Below are 23,059 nucleotides of genomic sequence, written 5' to 3' on the forward strand. Positions count from 1 at the left end.
TTTCACCCAGGATGAAGTGAGAGACATCTTCCAGAGTTCTCTGGAATGCATGAAGAATGCAAGGGAAGGATGGCTCATTTTGTGCTGGTCATGAGAGGATGGTAACCAAATCTAAAAATACAGTTCTTATTGACAACTGTCTTTGTGGATAGTGGGTGGGGGAAGCTATATCATTCCTGGCAGTGATTCGGCACACAGTGAAGACAATGTACAGGCGACATAAGCTCAAAGGGACCCGTAGAGAGAGTAAGCACCAAAACCAAAGCTCAGCTCAGTCTATTCTACAGCATAGATGCCTTCCATGACCCATGAAATCTTGCTCACTGGGGATGCTAAATCAAAGGAAGAATAAAGGACCCTGTTATGATTTTTGCAAAGGATTCTTTCACACCCAATCTACCAGGAAGGCTTGACAGCTGGGTGAAAACAACAGTGTCCGGCACTACCTTAAAGCTGAATACATTTATTATGGCATAAGCTTTCATTTGTCAGATGCAAGAAGTATTATCCCAAGGATGACACTTCATGCATGTGATGAAGAGGGTTCTGGCCCATGAAAACTTACGCTACGATATATTTAATCTTTAAAGTGTCATAGGATACTGCTTTTGCAACACTAACAACAGCTAAGCATCTGGAATTCACACTAGAGTAAGCTCTATTGTACAAACACATGGTTTGCAGGTTAAGAGTCTTTACTGCCCTGCTATAATTTTAAACTTGCACGTAGTGCGATGTTACATACAATTTATATACTCTTACATCTTAAAGTTATGTTTTTATGTTTGTGTTCTAGTTTACAATTATGTGTGAATTACTGCTACAACAGTACAGACAAGTACAAAATTAACAGCTTAAGGTTAGAAGCAGCAGGGGGGAAAGGGCTCTATGTCCATAAATGCATTATTTCTTTTATAAAAATGAAAAATACAAATGGGTATGTATTTAAAGGGAACTTTTTAATGTTCCTTTGTGAATGCAGGAAAGTCAGGTTGCTTACCTGTAGCTATAGTTCTCTGAGTAGACATCTGTGTATTCACAATAAAAACCCATTCAACTACAATAAAAACAATTCAAGGAGCAGTAAAATGGAGAGGCGTGATTAATTTAATTACAGTGAAAGCCTAGATGAACAAATGTGTTTTCAAAAGGCATTTAAAAGATGACACATTTTCTGCCTCCCAAGCTGAATGAGGGTTTTCTGAAGGGTGGGTGCTGCTATAGGGAAGGCCCACTGTCAGGGTATTGCATAGCGACATCCAGTTCATTTTGAAATGACCACTAAGCCCTCCTCTGATGAGCTTAAAGGTCACCTGGAAGGTGGTCTACTAGGTATCCTGGTTCAAAGTTGTTTAGGGCTTTGTATGGCATTAACATGGAGAGATAGCATCCTGGGATCCCACTGCTGCATCCAGAGAAGAAATGGATGGGTGCAGTGAAGACTGTAAAGAGTAGTCCAACTGATATCCATTGGTCCCTGAAAGTGGGGAGGCCCCTAGAGGATTTGGCTTGTGATGGCATACATCTTCCACCTTTGTCGGGTGTGGTGGAGCTTGCACAAGTGAAGGCATCTCGGTCAAGTGGTGAACGGGCGGAAGCTGTGAGGGTGACTGATCCATTGGTTGAGAAATTGATACTGGAGGCATCATTTGGGAGGTCATACTTGGATTGGAATTTTTACTTGGATGGGAAGTTATACTTGAAGGCATAAATTCTGAGACGTTATAGTTCAATGAGAAGTCATAATTGGAGGCATTGGTTGGGAAATTATAATGGGAGGGGAAGCCAGCAAGATTCCATCATCGTCCAGCAATCTCGGTACCATGGCCTAAGGCACTGAACAATACCAACAAGACCCACAATTGTAGGACTCCTGGCGAGGGTAGCAGTATTACCAGAGGTATTGGTTTATACAATCTATGTTCCAATCTTGAGCCTGTAAGGCATTTCCAATTCTGAGTGTCTATCCCAGTCAGAGAAGGGGGATCTGGATCACAACTGGCACCACTGGTAAATGTCTAGAGAGGTATGATCCCTCTGTATGAATGCCACTGAGAAAACGGGATCCATGGTGTTGCTTCTGAGGACTTCCATACTGAGTTGATCAGTATCGATCTTGATGAGACGGCAAAGGAGGAGGTTGGATTGAGGAAGCATCCCTGATTTCATCCTCCAACGTTGGTGCGATCAGAATGAGTTCTTGCCTCCAGACTGATACAGCTATTGGTAACCAGAATCATAGCATTTCTGAAGGAGCAGAAATTGTCAAGTCTCCCAGTCCCTTAGTCAATCACACATTATGACAAACTGACATGGGGCACCCAAATCAGAGAGACTTCTTTATTGCAGGAAATCTCATAGCAAAAGCTTAATGGTTACATGCTTCGCAAATAATATAGATGATGGTCAGTAGCTATTGGTTCTAAGAAATTCCAGAACAGTCAAAAGCTAATTGCTACAAGCATGACTGACATCCTCATCAATGTGGTTTCCCCACTGTCATCTCCACAGTTCCAAACACAAGGGAAAGGTCTCGTGAATTCCTGGTGAAATCCATCCCAGGCAATCTACACAGAGTTCCAAACCCTGGACAAGGAACTGGAATGATTCCTGGCATTATCTCCCAGGCAATTTAAGAGGCAAATTCTTGAAAACCTAAACAAAGCTACACCCACAGAAAGTTAGTCCAACTTTGAATCTTTCCTTGGTAACTCCAGGCTACCTGGGTCCAGGCAGAGGAAAGTCCAAAAGTCGTATATCTGCTGGTACACTGAGCTGATGACAAATGAAGTGGAGCTAGGAGAAGGCTGGACCGTAGTCTCCTTAAGCTCTTCCACAGCCTCCAGTGCTTTCCTCTATTGGCTCACAGCCTATTGGATCAGTTTCTTCAAGCCTGTTTGGTAAATGACTAACAATGAGGACAGGCTTTGACTTTATGGGTTTCTCCCAGACAGAAAAGGCACAAAGAATGCCCAATGGTCAAAAGTAATGTATTGCCACAATGGACAAATTTGTGAAAAGGAGCCCTGAGGGACATATGCCTATCTAGCAACTGCTAGATTTAGAAAAAACAAAACAACAAATACTAGAAAAGGAGGAAGGGAATAATAATTAAAAAAAAAACTTCACCAGAACTCTTTCAGAATGGCAGTACCCAGAGAAGTTTCCTCATGAGACTACCACAATGGCCACTGAAAGAGAACTGAGGGAATAAGTGGAACTTGCTAGGGATACGTACATTGGGATGGTGGAGGAGGGTTCCTACCAAAATTCCTCAGCTATAGAAATTTTCTGAGGTTTTTGCACAAGTGCAGAGCCAGGAGGAGGAGGAGGAGGTGTGATTGTATGTGATGGACAGATACCATGAAGAACTTAAACACACATATTTAGGTATTTTACTGTACAATACTGCAATCCTATACTCAGAATCTGGTGTCTGATCCCCCTGCCTCCCTCCCATTCCCAAATTTAGAATTATATCCTATTCCTAAACATAATTACTTCTGACTCACAAGTGCTGACTTAACTATTTACAAAATTGCTGTGGCTGCAAATATGAGTATAGAAAAAGCTTTAGAGCCCTGGATTTTCTGGATTGTGTGCAAAGAACACAAGAGACTCTCCCAACTATTAGCACATTGCTGGTAATAATTCTGTTTTTGAACTAGGGATGATCAGAACTGCTTTATTTCCAGGACATACCTAGAACTCACTAGACTGTCATTCTGACCCTTGGTTATCACCCAACATGAGCACACACACTAACAGATGCCATATTCTTCAATAATAAACCTATCACTCTCTGGGTTCAGACAACACAATAACCCACACTCAAGGGTTGAGTATCTTGAGTGTAGGTTTTTGAACCATGGGTGGTTGTTGAAATGTGGGTTATTGTGCTGTCTGAACCCAGCCATAGTAGCAAACCATGGTTTGTTAACCATGACCAAACCACAGTTCACAACCCAACAACAAACCATGAGTTCTTGTGTTGTGCAAACTGTGAGTTCTGTGTCATGAAGCCACAGAAGTGATAAAGAATCTTCAACTTTACTGCCATATTTCCTACAGTTTAATCAAGGTTTAGATATAAACCAGATCAGGACCACAGGTGCAAATAGACATGCTGGCTAGTTGGGTTTTGTTTTGCTGAACAAGCTCCATGTTCAGTTGTACATTATGTTTGAGATTTACTGGAATGACCTAAAGCACAAAGGGATACCATACCATACTTCTTTATTGCAATCCATAGATCCATGAAAAAACAAGAATACAGACACACCTAAAAACAGAAGTTGTAGTACTTATTTCCCCAGCAGATTGACCCCAGCTTCCTGCTATATTTGGAATACCAATGAGGTTGGTGCAGTCTACTGTCTCCCCCTTGTTTCAAAAGTCTGTCCATTTTTCATTGTTTATGTGCCCATTCAACTGCAATTTTGATTAGAACAAATGAACAGAACAAAATCAATTTTTAAAACTTGAAAATTGTTCTGGGGGAGAGGATGAGGGTAATGACCATGAACTCGCAAGGAAAAATCCAATCAGTTTTGTGTACAGCTGGTTTCAGTTGCCAACAGGAAGAACTGGGTTCCCCTGAAATTAGTCCTTAAGAGAAGATTGTATGTCTGAATAAAGCACAGTGGGAGGGCTCTCACAGTGTGCTCACTGCTCAAATTATGTATATCTGGACACAGCCACTTACTTAGAGCATGTATTTGCATACATGCTGCCAAGCATGGTCACATCCACCTTGCACTGCCTAACAAGACAAAAGGTTTCATTCCAAGCACACACAGAGACACAGACACAGACACACACACACACACACACACACACACTACGCTTTCAATTTTTAAAATTTCACAAGAGCTCATTATTCGGCATTTAACAGTACAATGCTGTTAGCAAGACAACAGTAGTACTTGCAAGAGAAGGAATGGCAGAGAAAGCATGTCCATTGGTTTACCTTGGTCATTAGACATTTTATCTGAAGATTCAGCTACCAGGACAAGCACAGGGGAAGAAAGAAACAAGAGAAAGATCACCAAATCTGAGGAAGTGACCAAAGTTCACTGGCACAAGTTTACCCAACAGGGTTGTTTTCCACTTTTCAGCAGTTCTCCATACATTACAGTAAGAAATACACAGATCCCATAAGAAAATCATTCATATTTAGAAATATTCCAAAAACTCAGGTGTGTGTTTTTGATGTTATCTCCCAGGAATCCCTAAATGATAATAATTCACATTCTCACCACAGACTGTCTTGCACTACACGACATAAATCCAGGCAACAAATATCTGTTCAAAAGATGGGAATGCACAGAAAACTGTTTACTGACAAATAGTCGCCCATAAGAGACCACTTATGAAAACAATTTGAGTAGGAACATTTACAGGGTCTTGGCTCAGTGTTCTGGTTCATTGAACCACAAACAGGCTCCACCCACAGAAATGTTCCTAAAACCTGTTTGCCTGTGTTTTCTGCTTTGGTGCGTGCAATTTAACAACTCTGTTTGCTACCATGCGTAACACAAGATCTTCATAAAAATGTAAGGAGATCATGTTGTCACAGTAAAACTCTATTTTCTCCTCACCTTTTCCAGTAGCAGGCTAAATCAAGAATTTTGTCTTATACTTTTAATCAGAAAACACACTCAGTTGCAAGATCAACCTACCTTTAGGTGTTCTGAACTGTACTGCCTCTGACATAGGGCCCATGCCTTTGGAGTTGCGGGCTTGGATTTTGAAATAATATGCTGTATCGAGAGTTAACTCCTGAATCTGGTGGGTCAATCTATTTCCTACTACTGGTTCAATGACCCAATCATGTATTTCGGCATTGACATCTGTGCTATAGTAAATGATGTAACCTGCACAACAAAGAAAACACATTTGTTTAATTATGAAGACAAATATCCAAGGACTCTAAAGTATTTGGAACATGATGCAGAAGGACGTATAAATGGATATCTGGCACTTGAAACAACTGGACAAACCCTTATTTTTCATGTTTCATTACCATCCTTTCTTAATGAAGACACACAAGCAATTGATTGCTTCATTTCAGTTACTACAGAAGGAAAGTCAGGGTTATTTCCTCAATTAGTGTCTGCTAAGAAGTTGCTAGACTGCTAACAGAGTTACACTCCCTAAACCTTTAGGAAGCAAATCTAGATTAATTGAAGCTACTGACTTCAAAGGAGCATGGATTGTTCCAATGGTCTTTTCTGCAAGTTGTAGTTTTTCTTCAGGAGGCTGCTTTACACAGATATTAGATGCTTAAATTATGTGATATCTGGGAATTCCAAAATGTTCTAATAGAGAGTAATAGCATTATGTCTCTTAATATGAACTGTTGAATGAATGGCTTAATGTGGGTATAATGCCAATATTATAGATAGTGGATATTGTTAACTGACTTATTGCTACATTTTAAGTTCATTTAAATTTTTTATTCGCTTTAGATGAACTGGAATTGTTGAACTGTTAATGTTATATTGCAACATGGCAGTTGTATTTACATTGTCTATTTTGTCAGCCACTTTGAGCACATTGTAGTTGTGGAAAATGTGGCATATAAATATATGGACTACTAAATCCAAATCCATGACTCACATATTACATGACTCACACAAGAAAACCACTTGCATAGCTGAAGAAAAGTGGCAGAAAGTATATGCTTGACTCAGTTGCTTTTTTGATGTACCAGAATAAGACATATGATCTTTGATCCTAAGCTAAATATCTTTGGTCGAGTCACGTTGGGTATTCTTCACAAAATAAATTACTACTGTCAAGCACCAGCTTGAGGCCCACTTCTTTCTTTCCTCTGATAGTTCTGGCCCAAGAAGAGTAGGTCTTTTGTTAAAAAGAACAGAATTATTTGGAAGCAAGAAGCAGAGTTTTAAATGTTAGTTATCAAAGGATATAACCACAAGTCAATGCAATGAGAGACACGCCAGGACATATAATTTCATTCCATTACCTATGCCCTTGGCTAGTGTGTCTGCTGTATCACACCTCTCTCCTGAAGGGAAGAACAGTCAGGAGACATTTCCTCAGGGGAAATTATGAACATAAACATGCCCCACAACCATGTCATACAAAAAAGAAGGGCTCTCCTGGCCATCCCATATCCTGATCTAAAGGAGGGACTGAAAAAAGATTAGAAAATTTGGCCACAGGGCCCTCTACAGAATACAATATAAAACTATTTATTGGGGATGCAGGACAATGGTACAAGTGAGAAGTTCTTAGCCTTGTGGTTGCTTTGATTTCACATATCAGTGAACATACATGACATGACAGGGTCAGTTATTAAAAAACAGAGATAAGACTTTTTTATGCAGCAGCATTCCTGCATAAAATTAGAAGAACTAGAATAAACTTAATAGAAAATGGTGTATTTAATCCTTTTTCTTTCTTTCTTTCTTTCTTTTTAAGGCTTCAGTTTAGGTTTTGTATTTTAGACTGTTATAAAACATATTCCACCAGAGGGCAGCCCTTTCACATAGTTCATCCAGCATTACATTATTTCTGAACTTGGTCAGTTTAAGGAACTTGGTCAGGGGCTGCCTGGACAGGAAATGGTCTGGGCATGTAGAGTTAGTGTGGGGGGTAGGGGGAGAGGGAAATCAACCTCCCCACCCCCACCCCGCCATTTCCCTCCAACCACAGTGGCCTCAGGAAATTAATGGACACTTCTCTCCAGCTGTTACTTACTTCGTGTACCTATGAGTGCAATGCCCACATGTGGTTTGTAATGGGTGGAATGCCACCCACTCTCCTACTACCACAAATTATTGTGCTCTTATAAAAAGCTAGTGCTTCAAAGAGCACAAATCAGTACACCAGGATGTTTTATATGTATTCTCTGCCATATAATACTTTAAAAGAAATTCAGAGTTGCAGCATGTTCAAGCAGCACTCAAATAATCATGGAAATATGTAACCAGGTTAAAAAAAACCAAGTACCAAATCTTAACTCAAAATTTCTAGCCATACAGCTCAGCATAATCCCAGAAGGGTAAAAGCAGAGAACTCTGAATATGGATTTCCCATGTCCTGATATTCAATTTCAGCTTAAGCGAACTCAGGTTTCATCTAGTATCCTAAGGAATGGATTTTTGGATATCCAGACCAAAGTGCCAGCAACCAAAGTGTGTATCCCTCTGATTAGTGTCACTCACCATTAGGTGGTTAAACCTACAGATAACAAAGCCTAGTGTGGACTTTATAAAGATAAGCGATTTAGAAAGCAATGCTATGGTCCCTAGTCAGAGCCTGGGGGACCTGTAGGATAGTAAGGATTCCTGGATCTGAGGCTGGAGACAGCGCTCCGACCTTGGATCCAGGAATCCTACTTCTCGGGACTTTCACAGCCAGTGCAGAGAGAACTGCGCTGGCTGCTTCTCAGAGGTTACAAAGATGACCTCGGTGGGAAAGGAAAGGGGGCAGGCTGGTGGGCAAGGGGGAGAGGGGAACACTTACGGTGCATTCCCAGGCCTCCCCAGCCTCCTTCCCAAAGCCTTAGCTAGACAGGTGAAAAAATCCACCTAGCTAAACTGCAGAGTGAGAAGAGTGGTAAAGATGAGGATTGCTTCTCCTATGCCTCCCGCTTTGCACTGGATACTTGTAAGCCTCCAAATTCGGAAGTTCGTGAGTATCAAGGGCAGATACAATAGGATTGTGGCCATAATTGCTCAACTAAACACAAATCCCAGGAACTACTCTTAATCAACGTATGTTTGATGTTAGCAACAACTTTGTGTAGTGGAAAGAGCCTGACACTCATGGTGAGTCTATGCATGCATGTGCGTATGCCGGGTGATTTGTACACCAAGATACCCATGTAGAAGACACCTTTTGAAAGAATTTGGCTGTACGCTTCAAAAGGCTCAAAGGCACTCACAAAATCTAGGCATTTCGACCAAGTCATAGAAGCACCCTTCTGAATCACACCCAGTGACATGCTGACTGAACTTGGGGGTTCCATACAGCTATCATGACTATACATCTATTTGCCAACATAAATGTCCGTCTTCTGTGCCAATATAAGTGTCTTACTTGAATACTATTTAAAATTAATAAAGGTTCTTAACTCAATCTTGATTCTAAGGATTTACTATATCCTTCCCCACCTCCAAATATTTGATGCTTTTATTTATCATGTAATAGTAATGTTAAATAAAGCGTTAAGCCACCTAAACGTTCAAGCTTCAATTATTTCAACTGAAAAATGTTGAGATGATATGCAGATAATAAAATCCACCATTTTGTTCTTAAACCAAAATGTTTTAGCATTCTATCAGTATTCTCCAATATCTTTAATAGTTTTCCTTCCCGTATATTTAACCTGAATAACATCGTAAGTATGCTAAGATATCCACATGAAATTTCACCTGTAATTTTGCCATTGGCTTCAGACGGAGGCTGCCAGTTGACTATGATGGTTCGAGGCTTTCCTTCTTTGCTCACCACTGTCACATCCTTTGGGGGAGAAGTTGGAACTGCAAGAAAGATATTTAAATGAAACACATATTAAGTGATATCAGCTTTATTCTTAAGTGTGCTTTGCTGGAGATATTTCTATTCAGCTATAAAAATATACGCCCTGCAGCAATAATTGAAAAACTTTCTGCTGAAGTAGCAATATGAATACTAAGGATTTTAAGTTTCTCTTTATATTTGAAGAGTGCCTCTTCCCCCTTTATTTCTAACACACTTGGGTTAATAAATACTCTTTTCTCTTCCACAGACAATCATAACCCAGCAGATGTAGCTCCTTCACGGTTCAGAACACTGTATTAAACAGTAACACTATACATGAATTCCTCTTTACTGTATTCCTCTTTAGCAATGGGGGTGTTGGGCAGAAAGGTTTTTTTTTGTAATTATACTTGCATGTATAAAACAAGAAACACATGTTAACTTTCTTATTGAACTGAGATGGACATAACTTAAGAATGGGCTTCAAAATGATTTACTGAATAAGAATGCAAGAAATACACATCTAAAAAACATGTGAAAGTCACCAGCTGTTCCATTAATTTAAAGGGCCTTCATACTTTTCAGGTGATGGGTTTTAGATCAATGCATGCACATACAATGTAACCATATGATCTAGTGCTCCTGACTTGGGTCTTATCTCACATGGTAGACCCAAAAGACAGAGACCTAACACTCAATTTTGTAGTTTCAAATCATTTGCTCTTCTGTGGAACCCAAACAAACAAATAAAAATAACATAATGAAATTAAATCTATATTAACTCCACAAGTTTGCTCCGTATAGTGCAAGCAAATTTTTTTAAATTTTTGCATGCTTTAAACATTTTTTTTATATTCAGAGGCATTCATTTGCATTTGTCCCCAATACAAGGAAACAAAACTTTAAAGTTAATATGAAAGAATTTCAGACAAGTGAAAAACAAGGAGTTTAGCAGATGGTTTTGAAAGTGTGTATGCATGAATTTAGGTCTTTTGATTGCTGCAATTGCCTGATTCCCAAGTCTCGCTACTTCAGCAAATCACATTAAAATGAAAGGAGCTTGTAGTTGCAATTGCTTCAAGGATCAGATCAGAGTTTGTCTGATCTTACTTGTTAAATAATTAAATAATCCCCCAATTAATTATTAATGAACAAATTATTCCTTAGCCGCTATTAGATATAAGGCAAGTATGAAAGTTTTTATTCCCCCCCCCCAAAAAAAAATCTCTTGCATATGAAATCTACTGATTTGCCTATACAATGTCTTTTTTTCAAAGAATTTGGGGATTCTTTCACATCCTGAAAGAAATGAACAGTTGGTCATCACCAGCACAGTATTTTCATTTATATAAAGAGTAAACAATGATACAACCTGTAAAAAGTGAACTCTTTTAGGAAGGACTCAATAATAATACCTAGTTCAAAAGTAGTTCCGTGAGCTGTCATACTCCAAGTACTTGATCTTCGGCCTTTAGTCACCATCACAGAGAACTCATACAAGGTGTTTGGTTTTAAGCCACTTACTAAGAAGCTTAAGGTGGTTGTATTTGCAGTCTATGAAAAATCAAAGGGTCACAAAATGAGGACAACTTTATTGAATATCCTGACTATGGCAACAGTCCAGCACATTATCTTGTCATTTCATCTCCATTAGTTCTCTCACACCATTTACTTATTTATTTAGAATATTTATATACCGCTCCCCATTGAAAAATTTCGGAGCGGTGTACAAGATAAAATGAAAATAAAAACAGAATAAAACAGTTAAAACAAAATTTAAAAGAAGCAAAAACAGAGATTCAAGGCTGCATATTAAGGAAAGGCTTCTTGGAATAAAGATGTTTTCAGGAGGCGCCGAAAGGAGTACAAGGTTGGCGCCTGCCTGACCTCCAGAGGCAGGGAATTCCACAGGAGGGGCGCAACCACACTGAAGGCTCTTCCCCTGGTGGATTCCAATCGGAGGATGGATCTAGGTGGAACCACTATTAACTATGTTAATCTAAAGAAAGTTTCTAAAATTTGAATTTTCAGTTTCTGCTCATATAAAGGTACCATCATTCCCTTTATCTTGATGAATCACATAAACATATGTTCAGGGATCTCTGATGGTGTTAAATTTGGTTTGGCAAGATGCTTTAGACTGTACTCCTAAAACCTATGGTTACCTTGTACTTTGTGTTTGCAGGAATGTTGGTTTTCCAGCGGACTGTGTAGTAGCGGGCATCGGAGACCTTCTGGTTCTTTGGCAGAGAGTTGTCTGCCCAGGTGATTCGTATGGTGTCATGGCTCAGTATGGAAGCCTGAACTCCCACAGGTGGCATCATAGGGGAGGGATCTGGCACTGGAGTGTACGGAGCATTAACAACAAATAAATCAACTTCAGAAGTGTCTAAGGAATTGATGGGTAAAAAGTAGGGTATTACAATAAAAAAGAAAGAAGGTGGCATTATACGTGAATAGAAACAAAAGGGTGAAATGCAGGGTAATACGATGAAATGAAAGGTGAGAAATGGAGAAAAAGAGAGAAAAGCCAGAGTTAATAGGCAACACAAGACCAGCAAAAAAAAAAGTTCAGTGATTATTATGATTCCTTCTTAAAAGACATACCATAAACAGAGACTAAAAAGTTTTACCCTTAAGCGGAGTGTCGGAAAAGTCATAAGGTCACTGTACCAAAAATCTTAATATATATATTTTAAATAATTAACTAATTACAATCTTCAGCATTAGCTGCGTTAAAACATTAATTTATCCCAACTCCAAAATGATGCTGGAAAAACAAGGTAGAATTAGCATCCAACAGGGACAGTTAATCATTCACACAGTATTAGGGGAGAAGTTCACATGTGTTCAAAAACATCAAAGTTAGAAAACCAAGGATCTAAGAAGCAACAAAATGCTTAAATAACTCCCCCTCCCCCTCAAATGAATTCTCTCAAGGCTCAAGCCACATGCCACAAAGCAGTGTTAAACGCAGGGTAACAGTATCAAGATGGTTACTGGATTGCTTTGCTCGATAGCCTGAATTAGGATCTTCACTTGCAAATTATAACTAGATAATGATGTTTTACTCATTTAATATAGCTAATGTTTAGGGCTAACTGCACATAGCAAATGTGATTGCTTCAAGTATGGCTGTGTTCCGCTGGTGCTTCATATCCACATATGAACAGAGTTGTTCAAAAGACGCAAGCTCATGTGTATGGATGTCTTCACAACTGAATGATATTGCTAACTGGGAAGTTCTGCATAAAAATGGCCACAATTTAATATAAAACAAATGTATGCATATAACATATGCCATGGCCAACAGAAGTTGTAAAATAAATTCAAGGACCTGAAACAGATTTAAATACTTCATTTAAAATACGATTCAACATATTAAGTTATATAAAGAAATAATCTGCAAACCATATCAGCTTGAATCTTAGGATTCAAGTTTGGTCGTTTTGAGCTAAACAAAACAGGTAAGCTTTATCATTTACCTGTATAGGCCCTGGTCACTGCACTCTCATAGAGTGGGATTCCTTCACCAACATTGTTATATGCTTTCAAAGTTATCACATAATGGGAACTGGGATCTGAAGAAAAAGAAAACAAACAAAGAAATCATTATCACATTTTAATTGCAGATTCCTAGTTATCACCATTTCTTTAATTAAACCTATTTTGCTTGGTAAAATAGTTTGTCATAATTGTTAACTGAGAAAAATGAACTGAAGAGTGTGAAACCAAAGGTGTTTTTTTTTAACATCTCTCAGGGTGCATCAGAATATATAACTTTCCCCTTGATTTTGCAAAAAATATATCCCCATTCACAGGTTTGTTTGTTTTTTAAAAAGGAGCAAGTTTCATATCACCTTACACATAAAATAGACCCATATTAACTTTGGAACCTCAAAACTAAGAAAAACTAAAAACATTCCCTGTAAAATGTATTTTGCTTTCATATTGGTTTTGGACACTGAAAAGTCCTCCAAGTGGATGAAGGAAGCAGCCATATTTAATTGATGGGTAGCCATAAATCAGATGATAGAAAGCAAGCACTCTTAACAGACAGAGGTCAATAATGCTTTTTACATTGTTACCAAGTTAAACGCAGCCATCAGTATTACCATAATGTTCCTTACCCAAGTTCTCAATAGTGTAATATCGCTGTTTGTAATCCACCTTGATGGTCTGTGCATGTGGGCTGCCAACACCATAGCCTATAGCATAACCTCTGACCACAATGTTCTGATTTTCAGGTGGAGTCCAGCTCACAACGATACTCGTTACAAGTGGACGGACATGTAGGGAACTTGGAACTTCTGGAACACGAGATTCTATAAAGAAGAGAAACTGCCATTAAATTATGTAAGTGAAGAAATATTGAAATCTAAAGTATTCATTAGTTTGTCAAGAGATAACATTGAGTTCCTATGGTTCTACCCAACCCTAATGCTTTGGATCAAAGAGAAAAAACAAACCCTGTGTCACAGCTAAATTAAGTGCTAGCTAATTGTGCACCAAAATGTTTATACTTCACTAGTTTCAAGACAAAAACAGAACTTTGGGGAAGAGGGAAAGACCCCGTGGTCTTTTACATTTTTTCCCAACACAACACCATTAGCAACACCAGCAAGTTGCTGTTTCAGCACCGTTTGATCCCAACCAATCATGAATCTTATAGTGAATATGGTCATCATGGTGCTACTAACCAATTAGACCTGGCTACCTGAAGTTGGCATTGAAGAAAACAAAGCCCTCAGTGGCAGGGGTAAACATGGCGCTTTTGCCAAGGGAAGCACTACAACTCTTCTGCCTTGCAACACCACATTAGCCATTTCATTTTTTATTAGTGCAGTGTTTTATGACTTTCACCCTGATCCAGCTCTAGCTGTTGCATCCAAAGTAATGCAGTATGGATGGAGACTATGTGCATTCAAATGTAGATGTGCATCCATTTTGCATTAATATTCAATAGGATGTTCATTCCCATCTACTACTACAACTAGATAAATAAGTGCAATTGGGTTGGATTGCACGTCAGCCTGATTTCCCCAGCTACGGAGTTATGTTCCCTCCTACCCCCAATACAGATATCCATTGGAAACATTTTTCCACCTTTTGAGGAAAGGGGTGCCATATATATATATATATATATATATATATATATATATATATACATACACACACACACACACACACACACACACACACACACACACTCTCTCTTTCTCCCAAGGCCTCAACACACACACACACATTCTCATTAATGGTGCATCTTTACATCCATACCATCAAGGTCACTTTCAAACGTTTCTGCCGATATCCAGTCAGTAGATAGTCCTGTACCATTGACTGTTAAGGCAGCGACGCGGAAGCTGTACTCTGTACCTCGTTCCAGACCTAATAAAATGCACAGTATTAGTAGGGTTGCAAAATCACTGCTTCTAATTAAAACAACAACAACTCGAACATTCTGATAATTAATAGCTTTTAAATACACAACTAAATGAGAGTCTAAATGAATTACCATATGGTTATTATTTCTAGAATATAATTTGGGTCAGGTCTGACACAGATCCAGTTAACTAAGTGCTTTATGTTTTGGCCTTTCACCTCTCAGTTGGCTACTTGAGCATAACCCAAGGCTATGAATGGCAATCAACAATACTTGCAGTAAGACGCCAACAGATTCAATTGACACAGATTATTATCTGTCAGACTGTGACAGGACTGACACATTACAATGACCTTTCCTGTAAGTCAACAGCAAAAAAGCATGTGAAAAACTTGTTTATACCAAACAGAAAGGCTTTGCTCTTCAGATGATTAATTAATCTTTTATCTGCACAACAGGAATCCTTTACATCTGCTTTAAAACAAAACCTTATCAAAGGCATGAAAATAAACCAAATTCCCACTGGTTTTAAAAAATGATTATCTCCATGTCTGTGAGAATGAAGTTTTTATCTGGTGAACTTCTGATCTTTTTGTGGTTAACGGGGCATTCCAAGATGGGTTAGGTCCTGCCTCTGGGACCAGGAAAGCAAGGCTAAAGAGCCATTTCCTGAGAGGCAGGAACTACCCAATCCCCAGGATGGCTATGCGATGTCAAAAAGCAATAAACGTGGAAACTACAAAAGGCCACCAGTGAGCAAAGGAAATATAACAAGGGTGGACCAACAACGTGTGGAACAGCAGGCACAAGGGAAAACACCCCCAAATCATGGACTTTAAAGAAAACAATGTAAGGAATTGGGATTTGAGTAAATGCCAAGGGTGGAGGAATAACAGCCATACCACTGGTGACTGCTAGACCTCCCTGTGCTGCTCTGAGAGCTAGAGCAATAAGAGAAATTCCTGGGGGAGCTGTGGCTGTCAGAAGAACACTGGCATTATGGGGGAGGATAGTTTTCATTCTTGTAAGTCTTGGAGAGGCAATGTGGCCAACAAAAACTCAAGGTGTACCATTTCCCCTTCAAGGACAAGAGAGGAGGATTGTATTGTGGCCCTCCAAAATGGTGGGAATGCCACCTGGGCACGAGCCATCTATGCATTATATGAAAGTGAAAAATATCCAATTTAGTTTAGATATTTGAAATACCAGCAGTGAGGCAGCTGGTATAACAGGTAGCTGAGAATGATAAAAGCAATATGCATGGAAAATACTTAGGTGTCATATAACCATCATTAATACTGAGTTGCAACTGGACAAGCAGCTCCCGCTTTGTTGGTGGTCCCAGTTTTGGCCCCACCCACTGACAGCATGCAGCCCTGTAAGGTTGGCTAGGAGGGAAGGCGGCCCTCCAGAGGAAAAAAAGATTTCTTGTCCCTGATCTGGAGTAACAAAATTAATTTTTACTCATAGTATGCTGATCGTTTAATCATGTTTGTCCCTTCCTACTATTTGTACTGCTGTTTCTAATATTTATCTGCATGCATTCTTTGGAGATTTTAAATTATGATTTATTAATGCAAGTATTTAAATGGCTATACGGTGTATTTTTACACTGCCCCGACAAAGAAAATACTCAAAATATGGGCTGAATAAATCACATTTTAGTGCACCTTAGGAGCTGTTCTCTTCTTTCATTCTTACTATGGAAAGCAGACATTAAATAGCCTTGCCTAGGGTAAGTAGCCTACAATTAGCTTCTCCTACTTTTAGACCTAGAATTCAACCCACTCACCTTCTATTAGCTGGGAAAGTTGTGTCCCAACAATGCTCTCAGTCACATCACTTTTGCGAGTCACTTTCCGGTAGCGGATCTTATAGCCAGTAATTTGCCCATTGTGTGTTCCTGCAGGAGGGGGCTGCCAAAGCATCATAATGCTCTGTGGGAAGTTAAATGGCATTATAAATCATGTTCTTCACATTAAACTATGCTAATTCTCATGCTTCATCAATCTCCATTATACTGGTTCAAGAAATAATTTATATGTAATCTGCAATATTGTGTGTAAATGTACATAACATTTTAGGCATTAGAATGATATATCTGGAAGCAGTTCTGCAATTCAGACGGCAGAGAACAGTGTTGTATTTTTATACCTACACATCTAGGAATTACATAGCAAACCGCCAACATTTTGCAAATGTAACTATATGATAAATTTAAATTTTATTTCTCTTCTGTACTAAAGAATCCCTGTGTGATACTCTGAAACATTTGCAGTATTCATTTCTGATGAATCTGGAGCAAAGAATGTTTTAAGCAGCTGCATGTTAGCTAGAACAGAAGACACCAGCCAACACCTGCTCTAGTTTTAAGCATAAAACCTGAAATTGTGTCTGCAACATGCAAAAATACAGGAAACTAAAGGAGCCAGCTGACATACATGGGAAGAAAATATTCCTCACGCCTAAAGGCTCGAGATCTGAGCAAAGCAAAACAGGTAGCTGAGAATGATAAAAGCAATATGCATGGAAAATCACCATGTGGGGAAGAGTCACCTTCAATATAGTGTTGAAATGCCAATGGGTCTGTTCAACCATGTCTACAAAAACTGACAGTGTCTTACCTTGGAGTTTTGCACTTCTAGAGATAGATTCTGGGGTGCAGCACTAGGAACTAGAAATATTAAAAGAAGATATTCAAAAAACATTCAAAAGTATGGCTCAAAATAATAATAATAAATGCGATGATAATTTATGGTATTCCATACTATTTCTTCAAATTTATGCACTTAATAGTTCTATTGCATTTTCAGGAACAAAACCCAAACCAAGCCTTGTGCTGAACACTCTACCTAAAAGAGAAAAGACACCTGAAAAATGGACTGAAAATCCCGAGTTTAATTACATGGATGGAGTGAAACATGGTACAACCAGTCTGTATTAGTTTTACAATAGGAAGATGCTCACCATCTGACAGTGTCTGAACAACAACATCTTGTGTAGAAACTCCTGGACCGTGTTTATTGTAGGCCACAATGCGGAAACTATATTCTGTATATTTTTTCAAACCAGTGACTGTGTAGGAAAGTCCTCCAACATCAATGTCCTGTATTTGAAAATAGTGCAGCCTTAGAAAACCCGGCTTCTGTTAATTTCTATAAGCAAATAGCAACACCCCCAGCTAACGGATATTCTGGAGTACACTCAGAAAGGATGCCCTGAAATATTCAACCCCAACTGTATCATGCAAGCTACCCCCTTTCTTTTCCCATTCTTCTGCCCAGTACCTCCTCCTTACGTTCAAGGCCCCCTTACTGTCCTCTTCTGTTTTCTGCTATCACATATACGGGTGATAAATCATTGTCAGCTAATCAGAAACAATCCATGTTGAGCCTCAGACTTGTGCTCTTCCCCTCTCCTTCTGGGTACAAAAGGAGTGTGAAAACTCCCACTGTCAGTTTTGACTAACAGTTTGTGTACAAAAGTGGGGAACTGTGGGATTATTTTGATTTTAGTTAGTTAACAAGCAGCTTATCAAACTCCTGCTTTGTTAACTAACGAGTTCGAATTACATATGAGCTCATATGTAACGTGAAACTGGTTTAGACAGAACTGGAGGTGGAAGTTTTGGTCTCTCCTTCTCATGCATAGAGAAGAGGAGAGGGGAAAGGGACCACATGAGTCCAAGACTCACTGCCATTCATTCCCTGTCATCTAAACCAAGGGTAGGCAATGCGCACACTTCTACCATACGCTCTTCAGACGAATGCAAGCATCATACCTGTTCATTTTCTGTCCCCTTCTCCATATAGTATAGCTTGTAGTTCTGGATTTCACCGTTGCCAGATAAAGGTGTTGCCCAACTGACAGTAATTGATGTGGGGGAGATAGCATATGCCCGAATATTGGGGGCTGGGCCAGGAAGCTGAACTGAAAAATAAGCACGGTGTGTTTATATTGTACATTATATTGCTTATCTGAAGCAAAGGGCTCTGAAATCGGTTCCCCTAAAATTCTAAACAGAACTGGACAAGCACAGAAGTATGGATATAATGAGGGGCATATCCTGGAAGCAATTTGGCTGATGAAGGCACAAGCTTCCTCTCCCTGAATCCAGCCAGAACTGAACCATGCTAATCTCTCCTTTCCATGTGCTATTCACATAATAAGCTGATTCAGACGTCACAATAAACCACCTTTTATCATGATGGGAATGAGCCTTGGGCTCACGCACTCCTCCTGCAGTATGGCAGAGATTGAAAGCATTTCTGATTAGTTTGTTGTTTTGTCTGAACCTTACAAAGTATAGTTTATTTTAGCTAGGGTTTGTTTAAAAAGAAGAAGTCAACTTTAAACCATGGGATATGAAACTGGCTTGTTTCCATAACCATGGCTATGATTTACCATATTTAGGACTGGGATGTAATGCTAAATTATAGCTAATCAAAAACAGAATGAAAACCTTCTAATCCCTTCCTTGTATCTTTGCTTGAGGAACAGAGGGGAAGGGTTGTTGTGGCTTCTTTTTGTCACAATAAATCAGGGTTTACCATGATGTCTGAAGAGGTGCAATGTGTCAAGTTCATTGTTGAAAACACAGAATAAAATGCAAGAAAATGGATCACTTAGCAGTGAAACAAAGAATGAATCACTCAACGAAAACTGAAAGGGCTATTTTTGAAGATGAAGTTGAGAGTAGAAGACAATAATCAGACTTTCATGACTAAGAATGCTTTTAGAGGGCTCATTTTCAGCCATTAAATAGATTTTTTTTAAAAAAACAACAATAGGCAAGTGGAAGATCAAGTTGTTATCTCCTTACATAAGGAAAGTTCTTGATGTTTCCTATACAGGTACGGTTCCTATGTTCTATGATTCTATGCTCCATAATTATCTTTTCTTTCTTAAAGGAAAATACACGCTGGCCAGACAGAAAGTACTTTATGCTTCATCTCAGGTATATTAAGACTACACAAGTAGTTTAAAGTTGCCATACAGTTATTAACATCTAAGGAAAAAATAGTAATTGAGGTTTTTTTTATCTGTATGGGATTGTCCAAAACAGATTGTGTTGCAAACACATTAGGGCATGATGTAGCCAAAATTAAGCTCTTTATGTCTAATTGATTTCAATGGAAGACTTAATAATCTGATCTTTGCCACTGAACTCAACGAAGCTTAAAAATCCGTTATTTTTATCTGGATCCTCTCCAAATCATTCAAAACAGAGTAAATTTCCTGAGCTTCCTTTGGATAGCAGAGCTCAAGAGCAGCACATTCCAGCCTCTGCTGCTGGCCAGAGGACCAAGGGCCACTGTGAGTCTGCTCCCCCTCCCTCTCAGAAAGAACATCGTGGCAAGGGAGAAAGCAGTCTGGACCCGTCCACCAGAAAGAACACTTAGAAGAATTTCGTAATTAAGAACTAGTGCCTGAGTCTGAATTTTTCCTCCTCTCACCCAGCCCCTTTTCTACTTGTGTTGTGTCTTTTATACTATAAACCTGGAGACCGCAACTGTCTTATTAGCGATCTTTGCAAGTTACTCTGGAGGCTTCTTTTGGCTGAAGAGAAGAATTTAATCATATACAAATAATATACAGCAAGTTAAATCAGAGTACAGCTGGCAATCTATTATGTGAAAAGAAAACACACCTATTTTCATCTGCCATAGCAAGGACAACAAATGGGGGAGAAATATTTACTGCTTACCCTCAGGTTGAGTTGCCACCTTTAGCGGCACTGAACTTTCTCCAGGTCCATGTTTATTGTGAGCTACCACTCTGAAAACATACACTGTCTCAGGCATCAGGTTTTGAATTGTCACTTGCATTTCCCCAGGATGACTTGTGTTTTCAACACGCTCCCTTAAAGAAAACAACAACAGGAGGTGCATGGAAATGGACCCATGAGAGAAGACTTACGAGGTTAGAAATAAGGAACTCTAATAATTAGTGTATATAAGCAATACATGATGTTACAAAAAAGATTAGTATACAACAATGCCAACACGTCAGAGTAATAACGACAGACTTCTTAGTGCTGTAACTTTATTCTGAACATGCAGTATTCAGTAGCGCAGTGATATTACGAAAGGAAAAATAGGAGCTGTTTATCGGTAACTGCTATTCTTTGTGCAAACCACTGCACAGCTGAAATGTGATTGTCTACAAATTGAGCACAGCATAAAACACTTCATCCACCGGACAAGACAGAGGTGCTCTAGGTAAGGAAAATGGCTGATCAGTGTAGAGGGATTTAATTGGTTCTGGCATGCTCCCTGAAGGACCATGTTTGTAGTTTTTGTCTTCTGGACTCAGAACTGTCTGTGGAAGCACGGATGGTGGCAGTGGCCAAAGTACCTTTTACCTCCTTAGGGTGGTACGCCAGCTGTGATTCTACCTGGGAAAAATGGATATAGCCTCAGTCTTGCATCACTAGTTACATCCAGACTAGACTGTAATGTACTCTAGATGGGGATGACTTTGAAGATGACTGAGAAACTTCCCCTTCTGGCTGTGAAGGACATTGACCTGGGTTTTGCTTTAATTCACTGTTGCCTTTTTTGTGTCTGCAAGAATGTGTAGATTTATTGTGATCTGCGTTGCGCTGTCCCAGGCTCGGGTGGGAGGGAAGAAGCTGGGCACGCCTGCCATGGTCATCCTTGCCTGGCATTTCCAACTCCCTCCTGTAGCACCTGGGGATTATCAGAAGTGCTTAGAAGCCAACTCGTTTCAGCTGTGGGAAAGAACGTGGGTCTCGCTCCTGTTGGGAGGGGTTGTCAGGAGCCCAGGAAGGGTACCAGTTGGTTGGTGTGGATCATGGGGCCAGGTGGCCAAAAAGGGATAAAAGTGTGTAGTGCTGGAGGGTGTCCATCTTCTTTGCTGGATGACACGCGTGTCAAGGGAAGATCAGGTCCAGGCAGTCAGGAGGGACTGCTTGGAGTTAGTTAGGTTTTTTATGTTTTAAGTGTTGGGGTATCTTGGACAAGGTCAGCCGCCGCTGCGCCTGGGTGGTGGAATGACTGATGGTTTTATTGGGGTAACTGCTAGCTTCCTTTCCTCAGCTTTGTTTCTCACCCCTTTCCCCCCCATTCCCTTCCCCTTCGCTTAGCTTTTACTGACCAAGGCCTTACATATTAATCTTAGTGGTGTTAATAAACTTGCTTTGGTCCTTAATGTGCGTTTGTGCTTTATTCTTGGAACATCTGGCTCATCCCGTTTGTGGACAGGGCTAGGGAGGTGGGTTGCCTAGGAGTCTCGGAGGTTTGGTCCAGAAGCCTACCTTGCAGGGACGTCAGATAAACCCTGATTTCCGTTACAATGGCCACTAGTGTGCTCTCCAATAGAAGGCTTGTGGTATTTTGCAAGATTCGCAGCACAATCCTATGCACTTGGGATTGCGCTTCATTGAACACAATAGGACTTAAACATGCACAGGATTGCACTGACAATAGTTACTGAAAATATCTTAATAATGCAAAATATTTTAACCTGCCTTTCAGGGTGCACTGCCCTAACAACACAGCTTACAAAACTAACACACTTAATAAATGCAATTACAATTTTTTTTAAAAAAATATCAACAGCAACATATAAATATATATATATATATAGAGAGAGAGAGAGTTAATTCTACCAAATGGACTAGAATAAAAAAGAAAAAAAGGAAGAAAAAGGAAAGCACAGCAGTGACGAAGGAGTAGGTAATTCCCTGGGTAGGGGATTCCAAAGGTGCGGGGCTACTACTAAGAAGCCCTAGTAGTAGTTTTGGGCTTTCAAATTTCTGAGCAATGCAGATGTCCTCCAACTTTGCTCCCTGAAAAATCAGCATGTGTATAAAGTACCACAATGTACTTTAGGATGTGTTTAACAACTAAAAGGAAAAAAAGCAACCAACATATTGATATTCCAATCCATTAACCCTAACTCTATTTTAATATATGTTCACATTAGGCGTGTGCTCTACTTCCAGACCTACCATACCATTACTAATTACTGGGTGAATACATTGCAAAAATGTTTGCATATATAATACACTGGCTCAGTTCGCACAACACTTTTCTCTACGCAGTGTGAAAACTCCACTCAGTGGTGGAGTATTTAGGATGTACTCACCACACATGTTCCAACTTCACTGTTGTGTGAATGTGGGCTCCCATAGAGTAAAACTCAAAGTGGCAT

General features: G+C 39.5%; 1 protein-coding gene across 1 annotated transcript in view; it reads right to left on the bottom strand.

Moving 5' to 3' along the window:
- NEO1 (neogenin 1) overlaps positions 1 to 23,059 on the bottom strand; it is a 102,135-nt gene that overhangs the window by 14,748 nt on the left and 64,328 nt on the right. Inside the window, exons 9-20 of the mRNA XM_063142236.1 lie at positions 20,589 to 20,743; positions 18,663 to 18,811; positions 17,849 to 17,987; positions 17,506 to 17,555; positions 16,674 to 16,818; positions 14,776 to 14,886; positions 13,626 to 13,820; positions 12,981 to 13,076; positions 11,661 to 11,884; positions 10,911 to 11,049; positions 9,408 to 9,515; positions 5,682 to 5,876 (exon numbers count right to left, since the gene is read on the bottom strand). Of these exons, the coding sequence (XP_062998306.1) occupies positions 5,682 to 5,876; positions 9,408 to 9,515; positions 10,911 to 11,049; positions 11,661 to 11,884; positions 12,981 to 13,076; positions 13,626 to 13,820; positions 14,776 to 14,886; positions 16,674 to 16,818; positions 17,506 to 17,555; positions 17,849 to 17,987; positions 18,663 to 18,811; positions 20,589 to 20,743 (1,706 nt within the window). The remainder of the gene's footprint in view (positions 1 to 5,681; positions 5,877 to 9,407; positions 9,516 to 10,910; positions 11,050 to 11,660; positions 11,885 to 12,980; positions 13,077 to 13,625; positions 13,821 to 14,775; positions 14,887 to 16,673; positions 16,819 to 17,505; positions 17,556 to 17,848; positions 17,988 to 18,662; positions 18,812 to 20,588; positions 20,744 to 23,059) is intronic.

Source organism: Elgaria multicarinata, chromosome 16 (assembly GCF_023053635.1).
Source record: "Elgaria multicarinata webbii isolate HBS135686 ecotype San Diego chromosome 16, rElgMul1.1.pri, whole genome shotgun sequence".
NCBI lineage: Eukaryota > Metazoa > Chordata > Lepidosauria > Squamata > Anguidae > Elgaria > Elgaria multicarinata.